At 37.9% G+C, this 18253-nt stretch overlaps 2 protein-coding genes and 2 pseudogenes across 4 annotated transcripts in view; 3 read left to right on the forward strand and 1 right to left on the reverse strand.

Moving 5' to 3' along the window:
* Positions 1-18253, forward strand: part of LOC111335295 (protein sidekick-2) — a 67444-nt gene that overhangs the window by 252 nt on the left and 48939 nt on the right. The gene's annotated exons all lie outside the window — the stretch shown is intronic.
* Positions 1828-6875, forward strand: LOC148719841 (retinoschisin-like). The gene is made up of 3 exons (XM_088737483.1): positions 1828-2043; positions 5171-5484; positions 5891-6875. Exons 1-3 carry the CDS (start codon positions 1983-1985, stop codon positions 6119-6121), a joined length of 606 nt encoding a protein of 201 aa, XP_088593609.1. The 5' UTR covers positions 1828-1982; the 3' UTR covers positions 6122-6875.
* LOC148719842 (uncharacterized) lies at positions 10178-14672 on the reverse strand (annotated as a pseudogene). Its single transcript, XR_015992892.1, has 2 exons — positions 13341-14672; positions 10178-12967 (listed from the first exon to the last, which is right to left on the reverse strand). The product of XR_015992892.1 is annotated as an uncharacterized LOC148719842 (transcript).
* LOC111335309 (uncharacterized) lies at positions 15433-17889 on the forward strand (annotated as a pseudogene). Its single transcript, XR_015993349.1, has 4 exons — positions 15433-15544; positions 15860-15976; positions 16146-16255; positions 16525-17889. The product of XR_015993349.1 is annotated as an uncharacterized LOC111335309 (transcript).

The following is an 18253-nucleotide window of genomic DNA, read 5'->3' on the forward strand; positions in this document are numbered from 1 at the left end:
AAAGTTACAACTCACATAATTGCGCGACTGAAAATGTCTTGGAAAGCGAAATCCTACTGATAGCGAACTTAAACAAGCCACTTGATAGTATAACAGAGGTGTTTGGAGTGAAATCAAAGCCAGGTATATTTGTCACAGTGACTTTTGCACGAGGATAGCCATTAACACTTGTAATTGTACATGTAACAACGGCGACAGGTATTCTTACTGTTTTGCAGTTACTCAGAAAGCTCAGGACTGCTCCTTTGTCAGTGCATTTCAGTTCACTCTCACCATTATGCATCCAAAATCACACAATTTAATTACAAGAAACAAGAACTACTGTATTTTACCCAAAAAAATAATGAAGAAAATGAAAGAGGGCTTACCACTTAAAGATCCTTAACCAGAAAAGATGACCAATCGCCGCGCTAGGAAAACCGTGGTTAAGAAGCTGAAAATTTCTGGTGTTCCGAAGTGTAGATTAAAGAATATCTTGGGTCATACATCAACCCAAGGTCTCAACGGGAGACTGGCGAGAACAACAAACAATTTTAAGAGTCATTGCTAAGTCAAAAAGTGCCATGACTCAGCTGTCATGACAAAATTTACGTTAGTTAATTATTTACGCACTTTATTATCCTTCCCCATAAGGGCTTTTCAAAGACAATATTTACATTAAATATTAAACTATCAAACATATCTATATAGATATTAAAATCCCCTGATGAGTAGGCAACCACGAAACAGGTCTGTAGGGATCTTTATGTAGTTGTTTTCTTCTGCCTACCACACATTATATAAATATATATATATATATATATATATATATATAGAGAGAGAGAGAGAGAGAGAGAGAGAGAGAGAGAGAGAGATATTTAGCATAATTTCAGAGCTGAGTAAAGAGTTTCCAGCAATCTGATTGGTCGAGCGGTTCCTTATATGACGCTATATAAACCGCTCCACGCGGTTTATATAAAATGTTAAAATAAAATGTTAATAAATGTTACTATAATGTTGTGATTTTAGAAATTTCTCTGTTGTTCAGCTCTGAAATTATGCTAAAACAATTATTCGCCTCAGGTTCGGTGAATATTGTCGAATAATCCCCTCGACTTCGTAACGGGGATTACTCGAAGATGTTCACCCCGCCTTCGGAGAATGATTGTTAAATATTTAAGCTTTATTCTTTTGATAGACAGAGCATTTAGAGGATGATAGTATTGATTAACGATGATTTTTAAACAGCTTTACGAACCATTGAAAAAGAGAATTTATACATCTTTCTTGGCAGACATAAAGTCCAGTAATGATGTGTTGTCGTTTTACGAGAGTTTGATTAAAGAATAGAAACTTAACTGTACATGAGTACTTCTGGCATAAAGCTAGCTATGTTTAAATAAACGCTTCTCTTAATTTAAAGGTACGTCATTTATCCCGTTGACAATAAAAGTTATCCAGACTTGCAACAATGAAAAGTTTGGGTGATGGTGTCGTCTTTTCATCATTTTAATTCTAGACAAAACACGCACAAAATTCTCTACGAGGCTCGTATAAAATATTGCTCTGATTGCACGTATTCATTTAATTCAATTGGTCCCAGAAGTGTAAATCTATCCAGTTTGGGCATGTTCTGGTCCTTTAAAAAGAGTACTGCAAACTGTAGAACAGTAGGAAATCGATTGAATTTCGAGAGACTAAGAAACCGGAGTAGCATCAAACTATGTTTGCGCGTTCATTAGTTTGGTAAAAAATGAAAACAATAAGCCTAATTTAGTTGAAAACAAAGAAGTTTCGTAGTATCAAACTGTTTCAGTATGTTAATTAGTCTGGTAAAAATGAAAATAATAAGCTTAATTTAGTTAAAAAACAAAGAGGTTTCGTGAAAATTATCATGTGATCGCAAAAGAGCAAAGGTTGTAGGTGAAGCAAAGCAAAGTATCGACGGGATTCCTTCGAAGACAGAGTTTCTTCCCAAACCGGTTGAGTCAGACGTAGACAACATGCGGAAGCTTGAACTGCTTGTAACAGTTTACCTTGCTTTGATTCTTTCTTCGGTATCAGGTGAGCCATTTGTTACATGTCTAAAGCTTTCGGCTTCAGTAAGATTGTCTCCCTCTTAAATGTGCAATTGTTTCATTGCTTTGCGATCCTAAACGAATGATTAAAGTTATCTGTATCATTTTGTGATTTCCTTACACCATTGAACGATTTGTGTTTGTATGATACGAATTAAAGAAGACGGCAGAGCTGAGATAATATTATATTGATGCAACTGTTTCATAACTCTAGTTTAGCGCTCCAACTCAGAATCGAAACTGAATGTTGTGTCAGATAGCAGCAAGACTTGTATCGTCACTTTGTGCTGAAGAAATTACAGCGCGATTTAGTAGTTCAGATTTGATCACTGTTTTCTCTCAATAAATGAATAAATAAATGAAATAAATAACCTTTATTAAATAGTCCAATTGTGCTTCGTAGAGTAAAAATAAAGCGCGAGAAAATTACAAATATCACGCGATATTTGAACTCCAGAAATATCCGCGGAATTCGCCCGCACCGAAATAACAATTTGGCGACTTTTTATTGTGTAGTATCGCTGAGTACTTTTACTCAATGTTTGTATTTTGACTCACCCTAAGGGTTCGTCAAAATACGACAAAACTCGTAAAAATACATATATCTTATTAGAAGTTTTGTTGCGTAGTATAACTGAGTATTTTTATGAGTTGCGCCGTATTTTGACGAGCCCGTATGGCGAGTAAAAATACAAATAACGACTAAAAATACTCAGCGATACTACACAACAAAACGTCTAATTAACAATTATTCCACTCGCGCTTGTTGGATATGAGATGATAGATAGCCAACTCATATCCAAAAAGCGCGAGTGGAATAATTGTTTTATTAAAAACGTTAAATTAAATTATTAAATTTTATTAAATTTTTAGCTCCCGTTTAATTTTAAGCTGACACGTACGCTTACCATATTTGTAGATTATAGTACATTGGCTGATATACCATAATGGCTAAGCCAATAAAAATTCTTGAATTGCATTATCCAATGATCTAGTTTTTTAATAATAAGATATATTTATCGAGGGTGAAATATATTATTACGGGTAGCCCGGTAGTTACATAATGGTCCTCCCTAACTAAGTACTTGAAAATCCCCGCTGGTAAGAGGCAAACCAGTGGGCTACTTACAGAGCGCAGCCGAGGAGTTGAACTAGGCGTAACCGAGAACAAATCCAGTGAGTGGCAGGGTGGAGGACTTGAACCCACGACACCAGATTACAAGTCCATCATCTTAAAAATTAATCTACTTCCTGTTAAGCAGCTACAAGCTTCATTTCCATCAGAATGTTCTATCGACGAATTTGTTTTGATAACTGAATTGGTTCAAAGCAGGAAACAGTCCATGCTACTACTTAGGTTTTGTCTTATGAAAAAATTCGGATAAAGATTATTGACAAATGCATCTTTGAGCCCTTCGTCGTTGGTGTTTACTTCGAAGTCCATATTGGCTTAAATGGTACTTGTGTTCACTTGGGTCTACAGCATAAGGAGTTCTTTTTCATTGTTGATTCAACTTACTCATATCTAGAGATGCCAAAATCTCAGGAAATCCGAAATCTGGGAATGTTTGAATTACAAGGTTGTGTCCTCACCCTCCTCAGTCTCCCCAACTTCTATTCTACCTCGCCCCAGTCTCTTAAATTGAAGACGCCAAAATAAAGCCCCCTAACCAGAAACCGAATAAAAGCAAGAAGTTGACAAAAATACAACGATCCTTGAACAGAAACTCTTTTCTCCCCCCTCCCCTAAAAAAGTGATGTCTTTAAAATCAACAGTAGGCTTTATCTTTTATGAGAACATATCCAAATTTATTATCCAATTGCGCTTCGTAGAGTACAAATAACGCCCAAAACGTGTACAAATATCTCGCGGTATTTGTACTCCAGAGAACCGGATTGAAGTTACGAAACAAAATGGCGGACAATTTAAATTAAATTTCTGACGACGAAGAGTCGGAATGACCGGCAAATATTGATCCATGTTTATCAAATTATTCGAACGAAGAAAAGCAGGTAGACTGCAATGAAATTTCATCATTTATATACTTTCAACTTTTTCTGCGCTTCGGTGATCGTTTGTTGGTGTGTAACGAAGTTTCCAGAGATCAAGAGAACAATTCAGAACATTGAACTACCACATCGCTATTTTTATAAGCTGTGCTAGAAACTTCTCCTTATTCTGGAGCATTCTGTTGAGTTTTTTTAAGGATGTGTGATCATGAGCGTTTAGAATGTTATTAGTGCTTAGAACATTGTTTTAGAAATAGGTATGACGTAATCGGTTACTATAAATACGGTTCGAGATCGTAAGATTTTGTAAGGTTTTCAGAAGTTTAAGATACCACTGTAAAGTTAGGTCGCAGACCAAGTGTTTTAAGTGGAAAACAGGAATATTCTCTTGGCTTCGTGACATGGTGTCCATAGATTCTTAGGTTTAGTTTCAAATCAAGTATTTTCTTCTGTTCACATATCGCGTTCTCTTCCCTTTTTGTGTGACAGGGCATAAAACTGAGCTGGAAAGGACCCTGGGTCTAGTTTGCAAAATTTGAAAAACCTTCTTGAGTATTTTAATTTTTCCTGCCGTCATGTCCGCTACCAAGTGTCCTCAACTAATTTAATTTAATTTATTAGATTCGCCGACAGGCAGGGACACCGCAACAGCTTGCGCCGATTACAGCGGGCCCAGTAAACCCACCCATCCCACCCCAGGGGAGGACATCCATCACGGCACGACGAAGGGAGTGGGACATAAAATATGTGAAAAAGAGTTTCAATCCTCTTTTTCGTCTTTTTCCTCTTTTTCTTTTTATTCAATTTCACTGAAAAAGGTCTTTAAAATAATTTATTGCTTGCACAAGACAAAACAGCTCTTAATCGTAAGCTCAATTTTCAATTTTTTGTTCTTTTGCTGTTCTGACATCGAGAGCACAATTTTTCTTTTTAACGAGAAAACGCTTTTTTTTAAATGTACTTCCATGCTGGCAGTCCAAACTATCAAATGGGGGACTTCGCGAACAATTACATTTAACGCGTCCTGTACGTTAGAGGGGATATGAAGGTTTTTTAAAAAAAGGTATATGGGTACTATTCTAATTTCTTTTCTTTCTCCTCAGCTGATTGTGTTGATCTGGATCTGGGAATGGAGAATGGAGCAATTTCAGGCAGTGAAATAACAGCTTCATCTGAGCATAGCTCTGACACACCAGCCAAGAATGGTCGACTGAACTACACATCAGAATCATCATGGTGTGCAGGAAAAAATGATAGTAACCCATATCTACAGATTGATCTAAAAACACTTCATATCATCTGTGCTGTGTCTACTCAAGGAAATTCTCAAGCAGATCAGTGGGTGAAGAACTACACTCTACAATTATCTACAGATGAGAAAACTTGGACAGAATACAAGGAAGCTGGAAAAGTCAAGGTATTACATGTAAAAGATCATACATATCAAAATTCAAATTGAAACGTATCTTTGACATTTCCTCTAGCTGTGAATCTTAATTTCTCGACAGCTTTCAATTTTCAGAAAGCAATCAGTGGAGAAAATTGTAGAGGCAGTTTTCTTGTCACTATGTTTAGGAAAAATGTAGGGAAAAGCTATTTTCTTAGGCCACCCCTGATATATAGTAAGATTTCCCATCGAAAACGAGGATAGATGTTAAAACTAAATACCGCGATGCTTGTAAAAGCTAATTTGAAAATACTTTAAAATTATGCAAAGATGAGAGGGGTGGAAAATGGATTAACAAAAAAAGCTAAAGGTACTTGACACTTTCAACAATAAGAAGTGTATTATCTTAAGTATTAACAATAAATTTTGATTTCAGACCTTTCAGGGAAATAATGACAGATACTCAGAGGTAAAATATGTTCTTTATAAAACTGTGGAAGCACGCTACCTGCGAATCTTGCCAGATGCATACCATGGTGCCACCTGTATTAGAATGGAGGTGTTCGGTGTGAAGCTAAAACCAGGTTATTATTTAAGTGATTGCCTTCTGCTTCATAAAGATTCAGTAGTCAAATTTAGAAACGTTTTTATTCATAGTTATTTGTAAAACTTCAAATACAAAATGATAGGAAGTGCAAAACCTCTCTTTTGAAATAAGTTGCATTAAGATGAAATGTTCTTTTCATGACACAGCCTTTGCATTCTTTATGATCACTATTGAAAGGAATCAGGCATTTCATAAATGGCCTCGGTAAGTAATGGGTTAATCAAGTTGGAGTATGGAAGTGATTTAAGGATCAAAAATAGATACACACAGAGAACATGGAATCCAAAGCTAGATGTATTTTGATGTGACGATATAAAACCATACTTGAAAAATAATGAACCACGCAAAGTTGGATGTTTTCTTTGTACTCTCAGTTCAATCCCTTTTATTGTTCCTAAAATGTTTAACAAAAATGGAAAAATGTTTACACAAACTGTAAGTTAAATGGTGACAGATGTCGTACCCCACCTGCTTACTTTTATGATAAAGTGAAATCGCATACATTGTATATGTAGTATCAGGAGTAAAGATTGCAGACTATTTTCCAACAAAGGGTTTATTCAAACTAAAGTCACTAAAAAAGGGAGATCATTGCATTGTACAGAAAGTTTCATAGTCAAAATTATCCTTTTAGGAAAATTAGCTTTGACACTATCAACTGATGCGCAAGCTGTGCACAAATCCTATCAGCACCACGGCGAAAAAACCGTCGTTCACTGTTAATTTTACGAAATTGTGAATGTCTGAGAAATTCAACGTTAAACTAACGTTTTCCGATATCTGAAAACGTACGGAAAATTCACCGCCCACCCTCGGTAAAACTCCGGAAAAACTTGAAGTTCATCTCAAGTTATCCAGCACCAGGTAAACTCCAATCTTTAGCCTGTTCTCCTGAACGTTTTCCTACAGTTTTCCCGTGCGTGCGAACGCAGCATTTTCCAAGCGTTTTCCACAAAATAACCAACGGTAAATGCTATGAAAACAGGATGTTTGTCGATTGTTTTCCTGTTCCACGAAAGCGCTAATGTATAGCTTGTTTTCCTGAACATTTTACTATGGTTTTCCCGTGCGAGCGAACGCAGCATATTCCAAACGTTTTCCCACAAAATAACCAACGGTGAATGCCATAAAAACATGATGTCTGTCAATTGTTTTCCTGCTCCTCGAAAACGCTAGTTTCTAGCTCGTTTTCCTGAACGTTATTCAATACTTTTCCCGAGCGCGCGAAAGCTGAGTTTTTCGAGCGTTTTCCTGCAGAATTGCGAACAGTAAATGCCATAAAAACAAGAAGTTCGCCGATTGTTTTCCTGCTCTACAAAAACGTTAGCGCTAGCTTGACTTCCTGAACGTTTTCCTCTAGTTTTCCCGTGCGTACGATCGTTGCATTTTCTAAGCGTATTCCTAGAGAATTACTAATAGCATGAAAACATGATCTTCGTCGATTTTTTTCCTGCCCAATGAAAACGCCAGTGTATAGCTTGTTCAACCAAAAGTCTTTCTCTAATTTTCCCGAGCAAGCGAACGATGCTGTTCTCTCAGAATTATTCATGCCCGTGATTAAGCAATAAAGATCATTGTTGTTCGTCTCTTGCTTTCATGCTCTATCAAACACTTGTCAACAGCTTGCATTGTTTTCCTGTAATATTTCGCTACCCCCACCGACGCAGCCCCAAACAGTTTCTTTAGAATTTATCAGCCTTTATTCATTTGTTTTCCTATAGCTTTTTGTAGTTTTCGTAAGGACAAGAGCGCTGCGATTTCCAAGCGTTTTCACTTAGAATTACTAACGGTTAACGTCAAGAAAACATGATCTTCGTCTATTGTTTTCTTGCTCAAAGGGAAACGCTGAAGTAGAGCTCGTTTTCTAGAGCATAGCGGACTTGGTCCCCTCGAGGATTTAAATCCCCGGTGCAAGTCCGCCAACAGATGTAAACACCCCCTCGCAGATTTAAACTTTCCTACCAAACTTCCCTTTAACCCATTAATAGCCGCAGCTTTTGTGAAAAACTGTGTTTTGAAGCTAGTCGAGCAGATTTTGGGTCACTGTTGTGGTTTTAAAAGCTCAAACTTACCACAAACCCATTGACAGCCTGTACACTCGACGACCTTTCGATCCAAATGCAAAATGGCGGCCTGAAAATCTCGGGCACGCGCAGAAAGCAAAATTTCAAGAGAGTTTTTGGGTTGAAAAGTAATACCCCACTTACGACTCTTACTTTTCTCTCTTTCTCCTGCCCTTTTTTTCCCCTTTCCTTGCCTGATGATGATGATGAACTTTTATTCATGTGTCAATTATAAAATAGCAGTAATAAAACCACTAAGTAAGGACACAACAAGATAATTTAGATAAAATAATAAATAAATAAGTATTAATATACGATTAAATAGCTTAAAATATACGAATAAATAGCATAAAATTTGTGGTCAGCAGAATTAGGCTAGAGGGACCTTAAGACGTGGGGCGGGGGGGGGGGAGGAATAGTCTGAGCCTAACTAAGATATAACTAAGAATCATGCACTGCAAAGACGTGGGGGGGGGGGAGGAATAGTCTGACCCTAATTAAGATATAACTAAGAATCATGCACTGCAAACCAAGCAGCCCACACAGCCACCATCGTCCATTAACATTTTCAAATCCATTCAAATCCATTCCTCTAACTGCCCTCTTAAAACCCGCTAGTGAATTCAAGCCTGAAGTTTCTCCTCACTTGCTGGAAACTAGGTAGGCTTCATTTTGACGTAGAGATTTTTTTTAAGAAACTACTCATTATTTTCAAACCACATGCTCAGAAAGGTAGGTAGGTAATGGAACAAGATTTTCGTGCAGATTTTCAGGTCAAAGTTACATCTCCTTCACTCGATTGCGCTCATTCTGGTATCGTTTGTAAGATATTTTCAACCTGTTTAAGTACGTGCTCAAAGTCGTGCTCCAGGGTTAAAAGTGATGACATCACAAGGCGTAGAAAGGGTGTGGGTCCACATGGGCACTTACGGGCCCACTGGACGTCAATAGGTTAAGCGTTGTTTGTATCATATAGCCCTAACCCTAACCATAAACCTTAACCTTCAGCGCTTTCGCCCATGAATGTAAGGAACGATGTTTTCACTAGGTTTTGATGGGTATCCAAATCTGCAGCCGGGGTGGATTTGAACCGGGGCTCCTCAGATTATTGACCATGATTGGGTGATTTGAGGAAACTCAGTCATTTGGATCGTTTAAAGAAATTAGGCTTATTGGGTCATTAAGTGGATTGGGTCATTTCAGACAGCTGGGTCACTTGCACTAATTGGGTAATTTTCGCCGATGCCCACATGTTAGGTTCTGCTGTTTCAGAAAGTAAAGGTCCTTTGAAATGATTGAGTTCTCTGAAACAGATCACTGGAACCAATTTGGTCCTTTGAGGCAATTCACTCATTTTAGCTGGCTTGATCATTTGAGACAATTCAGTCATTTGAGCCGGTCAGGTCAAATGAGGCTGTCGGCTCGCTAGCACTGATGGATCCTTTGAGTCAATTAAGTCATTTGGATTGGTTGGTTCATTTAAGGAAATTCGCTTTGACTGATTGGTTCATTTGAGGCAATTCAATCATTTGAGCTGCTTCGGTATGTGGTCATCTGAGGCAATTCACTCATTTGAGCTGGTTGGGTCATTTGAGGCAACTCAGTCATTTGAGCTGGTTTGGTCATTTGAGGCAATTCATTCATTTGAGCTGGTTGGGTCATCGGAGGCAACTCAGTCATTTGAGCTGGTTTGGTCATTTGAGGCAACTCAGTCATTTGAGTTGGTTGGGTCATTTGAGGCAACTCAGTCATTTGAGCTGGTTTGGTCATTCGAGGCAATTCATTCATTTGAGCTGGTTGGGTCATCGGAGGCAACTCAGTCATTTGAGCTGGTTTGGTCATTTGAGGCAACTCAGTCATTTGAGTTGGTTTGGTCATTTGAGGCAACTCAGTCAATTGTGCTGGTTTGGTCATTTGAGGCAATTCACTCATTTGAGCTCCTTGGGTCATTTGAGGCAATTGGGTTGGGTTATTTAAGGCAATTGGGTTGGTTGGGTCATTTAAGGCAATTGAGTTAGTTGGGTAGTTTGAGGCAATTGAGCTGGTTGGGTCATTTAAGGAAATTAGCTTTAATTGACTGATTGGTTCATTAGAGGCAATTCAATCATTTGAGCTGGTTGGGTCATTTAAGGAAATTAGCATTAATTGACTGATTGGTTCATTTGAAGAAATTCAATCATTTGACCTGCTTAGGTTATCTGAGGCAATTCAGTCATTTCAGCTGGCTGGATTATTTGAGGCAATTCAGACATTTGAGCTCCTTGGGTCATTTGAGGCATTTAGCTGGTTGGATTATTTGATAGAAATTTTGAGTTTGAGTTAAAAAAATTCCAGTTTGAGTATGAAATTTGGAGTTTGAGTTAGAATTGAAATTTTGATCTCTAGTTAAAATTTTAAGTTCTTGTTTAAACATCGAGTTCGAAAGAATGGAAGGACCTGAAAAGTCACAAATTTCATGATTGAGGATGGAAAAAAGAAAAAGGAAAGGAAAAGAAAAGCCCACACCACAGGGAAGCATATTCCCAGTTGATCACCCATAGTGTACCTCTTATCAACAAATGAAAGCTAACCACAAGGAAACTAGGGTGAAACTAGGTGAACGCAAACTCAAACTTCCAATCTCAACTTAGACTCCTAACTCAAACTCATGAAATGAATATGTGAATACTTTTAACTTTGAAAAAGATTTCTACACTGATGATCATAATAATTAGCAAGGTTCAACTGTTTTTAGTTTGTTATCGCAAGAGTTGTTTCTCCCGATACACAAACTGACTTAATTCTCTGAATTGGAATGAAACATGCTGGTCCAAATAAGTCAAATATGTTACACCAGAGTTCAACAGGAAGTCCATATACATATCGTTCAGGGTGTTTAAAAAACCAGTTCACATGAGCAAGTTAAATTCATATCTTTTGTCAGGTGAATCAGCTGACTTTGATTTCACTTTAAAACAATGGCGGAAGAATTTTAACACTTGTCCTGGTCTGGTATCATTGCATCCTGTGGCACAAGCAACTGACCCATCAGGTCCTGCCCAGATAGCTAGAACAGTAGCATTCCTTGACGTCTGGCATTGCAGTGAACCATAGCTCACAGACCCGGCTTTTACAGCTTTGATTTTTGTGATAGTGTAGGGCATGACAATGATAGTTCTATCATCCAATCCCAAAAGCTCTTGGTAAACTGGTCCCAGCACACTCAAATCTTCACTGTCTAGAGCTCTGTCTTTTGGTGTTGACATTGGAAAAATACAATTCTTTCCAGCAGTCCAGTCACAACAATTTAAATGTTGAACTGATACATCTCTGTGCTCTTCAAGACTTAAGTATTGTTCTATTGGCTCCTGAGTAACTTTGACTGACCTTGAACTCTGGTAAGTGTCAAAAAAACTCCATAAACGAATCATGATACATCTCAGGGTAGCTGAAGTCTTTCACCTTAGTTTGCATCAAAAACTTTCTCATTAGCTGAATTTCACTGGAACAATTATTTGTGTGATAAGAACCCAGAATACCATTAAACTTTTCAAAACTGAAACACCTGATGGAATGAAATGGACCATAATCCGGTAAGCACTCCTTTAAATGGCCATGTAGAAGCATGTTAGGAGTGACAAGATCTTTTCCATACAATGTCTTAAATGTTTTGCAATATTGCATCAGATACTTGTCTCCAATTTCACTATCATTGCCAGTCAGAACTCTCTTACCTAGAGTCTTGCAGGCAAGGAAAAAGAAACACCAACACTGCAGGTGCTCTTCAGGTAGAATTACTTTGAGAGCAAACAATGAATACACTAATGTCCAATTTTTCTATTGATCTGCTGTGAATACTGAGAAACTTGATGAAATCTTTCCAGGTATATGACCAATATCTTGAAGAACTGTCATAGAATCTACCAGCTCTTGGTTTCTTTGAAAGTCCTCATCACTAAGGAATTCGTTGTTTTCTTTCAACCACACATTCTTCATCATGTGTTTAGGCGTTCCAAGATAAAGATTATGCATTGGGTCCACCACAAATTATCGTATACAGTCAAAGTACTCTAGCTCTTGTAAAACTGAGTACCTGGCTCCTAACTCAGAACAGAGTCTTTGTTGTGTGGAAGGGCTGGTTTCGTCCAGTGTACGCTTTGCTGCTCTCTTGTGTTCTGAAGAGTTTCTAGGTTTCCAGTTTTCTCTATCAAAACCACTGAAATCAAGCCCCTCTCCAGACATAAAGTTTTTCTTGCAACAGGAACATCCTTGAGATGCCATGTGACCAAGAAACCCACCAATTTTTCTAGTGGCTGGGATGTCTGATGAAACACAGATCAGACCAACTTTGATAAGCCGCTTGCAGAAACTTCCACAAACAATGAAACGAAATTTACAAGCCCAGAGCGTCTGCAATTCCTTGACAAGTGGTTCTAGAAAAGTGTTAGCTGTTAGTTTAAATTCTGAGGGTCCAGGTAAAATACCCACGACAATAATATTTCCAGTTTGTACCTCTCATAATGAGGCAGACTGAGCAACACTACATAAATTACTCCCACAGATCCAGGAGAATGTTTATGTGGCCTAAACCAGTCAACATTTAGCATAACAGCTAGGCTGTTGACATTGGAAAGAAAACCAGTCGATGATAGTTCCTTCCATACATTTCCTTGGTATATGTCAGTTTTGACATTGTTAGGTAACGCCTGCTTTCTCTACTCTTGACACTTGTCCCAAAATCCAGGTCTCCCGAGCAGTTTTTGCAAAGACTTTATAACAGAGTTGTATGGATAGACCATCCTTGGGTACAAAAGAGTCTTTGTTCCAGTGCGAACAGTCTTCAGGAGTACTTCATCACAAGGTCCTGAGTAAAAAAAATATATATAAAGTTAAAAGCCAATTGAGTAAAAGGATGCCACCATGTCCTTCCAATAGTTTAGGTACAAGTAGATTTGCAAACTATATTAGTAATTTAAAGTGTCTTTGAAGTTTATATTATTATTTTTCATCTGCTTGATCGAATCTACATGTGACTCTAATTGAGTGGTTCCTGGTAATATCCATACACACCCAAGGAATTTAACAAGTAATTCTGAAGGGGAGTGGGGATCATTGCTGGCTGGTTAATTTGAATTGTTGTTGCCTCGTAAACCACTCAGAAATGAAACTATTTTTAATGAATAATAATTTAAGTTATTGTGTAAAGTTATACCAAGTTACTTTGGGTGTTGACTCACCTCTTCTTGACCCATGGGGGTGCCTAAACCAGGGAACAAAGGTACAGCGAGCTGACACTTGTCTCCCAAAACGATTCTTGACACAGTCGTTGTAGCCATACAAGGTCTTGCACTTTGGACAGACGACATACTTGACAAAATCATTATTGTTCAAAAGCCCAAGATGTTTCCTGAGCTTGTTCAAAGTGTTTGGCAAATGCTTTGCCAGTGCAGAAATAAAACTGTCTTCATTAAATGTTCCAACTAGCCAGAAGAAACGAGTAAGAAATTTAAGTAACATCTCCATAGCTGAATCTGTAACAGAAAATCCAGACTGCCAGAAAAATAAGAACATTGCTTCCTTGAGAATCACCCCAGTCCTCATTGACGGAATTAGAAGAATCATGACCATGTGCATGGACTTCACCACTGCAATCAGTGGCACCCTAGTTTCATCACTGCTATCATCGTCAAAATAATCCAAGTCTTCCTCGTTAAATCGCTTCCTCAATCGATCTTTCAGTCTCCTCCGCAAATCTGCAGACAGCAATGGTTCCGCATCAGGATTCTCATCACACCTCGTCGGAGCCATGTTTTCTTCTTCGGTGTCCGAGTTATTATGCAAACAATCAAATCCAGTCTCTTCTTCCGATGTAGCATTCAAATCCAAGTCGGAAACTTGTTCTTCTTCAATTCTCGTTTGACTTTGAGCACTTATAGTTTTTGAACAAACATGAGATCTGGACCCTGGATAAGAGTAATTACTTCCACAACGGGAGCAATGAATACGACGTCGATTTCTTCTCTTACACTTTCGAGGTGAACTGGGCGAACTTATTTTCCTCATTTTATTAAATGTAAAGCAATGCTTTCATGAAAAACTTCTATCGATCTGGGCCCAGTCGTTCGAAGGCCGATTAGCGCTAACCCAGGGTTAAATGTAAATCCCGATTTCTATATTTCTCTATTCAAAGGCCATTCTGGGATAATTTTCATTATTACTTTTAGAGCATTCTATCATTAAAATATAGAAAAATGGAATTTAAGTGAATTTTCTTTTAAAGCTTTCAGATTTGAAATAAAATTTTACGCTAACCCTGGGTTTTCGTAACCGACCTTTGAACAACCCGACCCTGGTGAATTCGGCGTCGATTTCTGCGCCAAACTAACAAACCGCTGATCCAAAATACCAGCGCCCGACAACAAAGCCGTTGAATCTGTTGGCACCTGCGGGCCCGACCGCGATGAATTGTCCAATCAGATCTAATCATAGAACTGGACCTTGGGAATTGACCAATCAAATAACCTTGCTTTGATAGCAACTTGGGGGACCTCGAAGTGCTCAACAAGTATCTTACTCGACGGTAGAAATGTGTGTGCCCATCTGTCGTCGAACTTTCGATCAGAAATGGCAAGTTCTAGCATCGGAAACGCCAGTCCTTCAAAATTCCGCGTTGTTTTAATGAAACTGACTGAAGTTCAAAAGAAATTGGACACAACGGATCAATCGTTAGTCATAGCGCAGTTGAGACAAGTAAACGATTCACTTCAAATCGTCGAGGGAAACCAGACAGATATTACCGATGCCATCCTTAACAAGCTGCAGAGTATCGAGTCGCGGCTCGAGAGCAGTTTCAAAGCCTAGGAGGAGAAGATTGCAGCTTTAGAAGAAAAAGTTGTGGACTGTCCTTCAATCGCAGAGGGAAGCGCTTTAGGAATGCTAACGCCACCAAATTCTTCAAAGAAAAGAAAAATCGCCCGCCATCCTTATCTCTCGGTGAGTAATCTTAATAGACAACATATACGTTGTCCTTAGTGCATGTTTCTTACGCAGATTAGATTAATAATTATGAGGACTTGTTTCAAAAAATTTTGCGGCTTGCCAACCAAACTCGAGAGCCGGTTTTAAAATGCGCGCCATACAAATTTTTTATTTCTCACACCTATTGTTTGTCTTGTCGCACAACCGCCTGTAGATATGTTTGAAAGACCGCTTCTGTCCTGTTTGAAAGGCGCTATCATTTCTTAATTAGTTAGTTTGGAAACAAAATGGGACCCGCACTTTTTAATACTAATGCACTGGTATCGTTCACAGCACTATATTCATTCAAAGATGGAACAGTTGGACCTTGCATGGAACACTGACAAAAAATTGTTGAAAAGTAGACATAAAGGTTTTTTTGCTTGTGATGTCAATCCTTTGCCGCTCAAAGAATTATTTGATGGTGAGCTAGCTGGGTGATTGTGTAGTTTGTTCTAGACATTTGGGGCTTAACTCTTAATCAGTGGAATTCAAAAGATATGTTGTTGAGAAAGATTCCTGGGCCATGAGAAATAGAGAGCAACTTTCTCAACAAAACATCACGTACTGATCAGACTTCCACTGTTAAATGGCTAAGCCCAAACATCTGGAACAAAGAATTCTTTAATTTGCACTTTATACTCGAGCACAAGAACTCCGTTTTATCCTGTTTTAATTAACTTGAAAGTTATCTTTCTCAGTTTGATTGTCATATTATCAATGGATGCAATTATTTGAATTTCTCACAGAGAGAATGAACCACCAAACCAAGCTGTATTAGCCACCATCTTGAAAGAGGTCAAAGAAATAGAGCAGATTCAAAATGCTTCTCTTTGTACCGAAAGAAGAATTCTAGGTATGTTCAAACGTGGATTGTTTGGCCAAATAAACACAATTTGTCTTTAACTTTGGATTGATTTTAGATGAGGCAAGTGCCCCGTCTTGTCCCTTGCTCACTACAGCCCTGAAAACTGACAATCTTGTTTATATAACTGATCTTGGCATACCTATACCTTTCCTTTCAGATGCTATTTCTCAAAACTTTACATCGTCAAAGAAACAAAGACGACAGGAAGAAAATGGTACCTACGAGCATTATCAGAAGGAGCAAAAGAGGCACCAGAGAATTAAAAGGGTAAAAAAAGTTGTTTGATTCTTTTAAAACTTAAATATCTTATCAGCTTGTATGTTTGAGTAAATTTCAAAAGGTTGGAATTTAAGTTTGATCTAAAAACTGGTTAAGGTTCAAGTTACACTGTAGATCTGGTGATAAAAAACTTTTTATGCCAAGAACAACTCAAACCAGTGACACTGAGGTTCAATCAAGGGATTTTTAATTGTTTTATTGTAGGAGTTGCTCACCATTCAGTAATATGAAAACTTCTTACACATTTTCCCTTTTAGAAACTTGATAAGAGACTCAGTGGCAAGTGAAGAAGAGAAGAGAGAAGCAATTTTTGAGGCCCCTGCATCCTAGTCTTGTCTCCTCAGATGAGTCTGATGAAGAAGATCCCACATCAATGGTGACAAGGCTCCTTACCTGGAGGACGGAAGAAGTTACCAACTTCTTCCATGTACTAGACCAGAGGTATAAGTCTTCCATGATGAATCAGCAAAAGAGGCAGTCAGTGAAAAGAAGGGTTGGTAGACCAAGTCATAGAAATAGTGGAGAGATCCCAGAAAAATTGCACTGGGTCACCACTTTTTTAATCTAATTGTAATTTTAGTATACAGTCACTCAACTCTCTTCTAGGGACCATCTCCTATAAACTTGCTATATTTTTACCCAATGATACAGATAATGTAGGTCTGTCATCTCCATTCTTTTATTCTCTCTGAATTAAGCTTTTAATTTGACACTTTGCTGATTTCAGTTTTTTCACAAAAAACCACCCCATTTGGCAAATTTAGAGTGAGACTTCTGTACAATCATGGTCAATTACAAGAGAGTGTAAAGACTGTAAACACATACATGTCTAACATGTAATATTTTGAGCAATTTAAGTTATTGAGCAGTCTACATTTAAGTTATTGTCAGTGGAAAGTGAATTCAGTTTCTAGAATTTTCCCTTCCTTGACCACTCTTTGGCACTTAGGTTCAGGATTGAATGCAGGTATTTTTAGAAAATAATTCACATGTATGAAGGAATTTTTGAACATTATCACACTACTTCATATTTGAGTGAATTGTGCATTTGAGTGAACTTTTATCAGTTTGGACAATTACCATGCTCATTTTAAAGAGCCCAAAATCCTGGACAGATCTGCTATTTTAGAGGAAGGTACAATTTTCATTTTCTCTTTTATAGTTTTCTTGTTCTCCATCAGATTGAGTAGTGTCTCAATTTCAAACATCAGAAGTGTTTCAAATAGATTTAATGCAGGCATAAGATGAAATGTAAGGTGACATTCTCAGCATGTTGCCTTGATTCCCTCGGCACATGAAGTTCAACTAATTATTTTTTCTTCAAACACTTGACACTCATTTTTGCAAAATGCTTATAATAGAAGTTTAGAAATTTAAACATGTATCTTGAGATCAGTTTTCTGGTAATAGTTTGTATATATTGACCCACACATAATTTTTCAGACAGTCATCCTTCCAATTTTATTGTATGAATTGTACTGGAACGGTTAAGTTTTGCCTCTTTTTGGCTTTAGACAGAGACATGTGTAAAGTAAGGCTAAGAAACATGATTGTTATCAGGCTCCATTTCGGACTCTTAATAAATTGTACCACTAATGTCATTGTGCATTAATAAACTTGACAATAATTATTAAAGGAGTGCTTATCCTGTCTGGGAGAGGGAAATAAGACAAAATGCCTTAGAACCTGCAGTAGAGTTCGAGTCTAGGAAGTGAAAATTTGATGAACGTTGTTAACCGAGCGGCTGTAAACGTGAGAAAATTCATCCCTCGCACGAATTTACCTTTGCAGAAAATACCGGGGAATGCATGAAACCTTCGAATGCGCAAAACAGCTGTAAATGGCAGAAGACATGTTGTTTTTCATAAGTTAACCGAACAACAATGAAAGGTCAAACACTGCAAAATGTGTTTCTACGAATTTTCTCGGATTCGCTATCGCGGAAAAACGTTGGAAAATGCATGCTTTCGACTGGATAATTCTTGT

Source organism: Stylophora pistillata, chromosome 11 (genome assembly GCF_964205215.1).
Source record: "Stylophora pistillata chromosome 11, jaStyPist1.2, whole genome shotgun sequence".
Lineage (NCBI taxonomy): Eukaryota > Metazoa > Cnidaria > Anthozoa > Scleractinia > Pocilloporidae > Stylophora > Stylophora pistillata.

What these genes read in the sequence shown, in the direction of transcription:
- LOC148719841 (XM_088737483.1), top strand. Translation starts at nt 1,983, where the DNA reads ATGCGGAAGCTTGAACTGCTTGTAACAGTTTACCTTGCTTTGATTCTT. An exon ending in GATTCTTTCTTCGGTATCAG is followed by an intron (nt 2,044 to 5,170) that starts GTGAGCCATTTG and finishes CTTTCTCCTCAG; the next exon opens with CTGATTGTGTTGATCTGGAT. An exon ending in AGGAAGCTGGAAAAGTCAAG is followed by an intron (nt 5,485 to 5,890) that starts GTATTACATGTA and finishes TTTTGATTTCAG; the next exon opens with ACCTTTCAGGGAAATAATGA.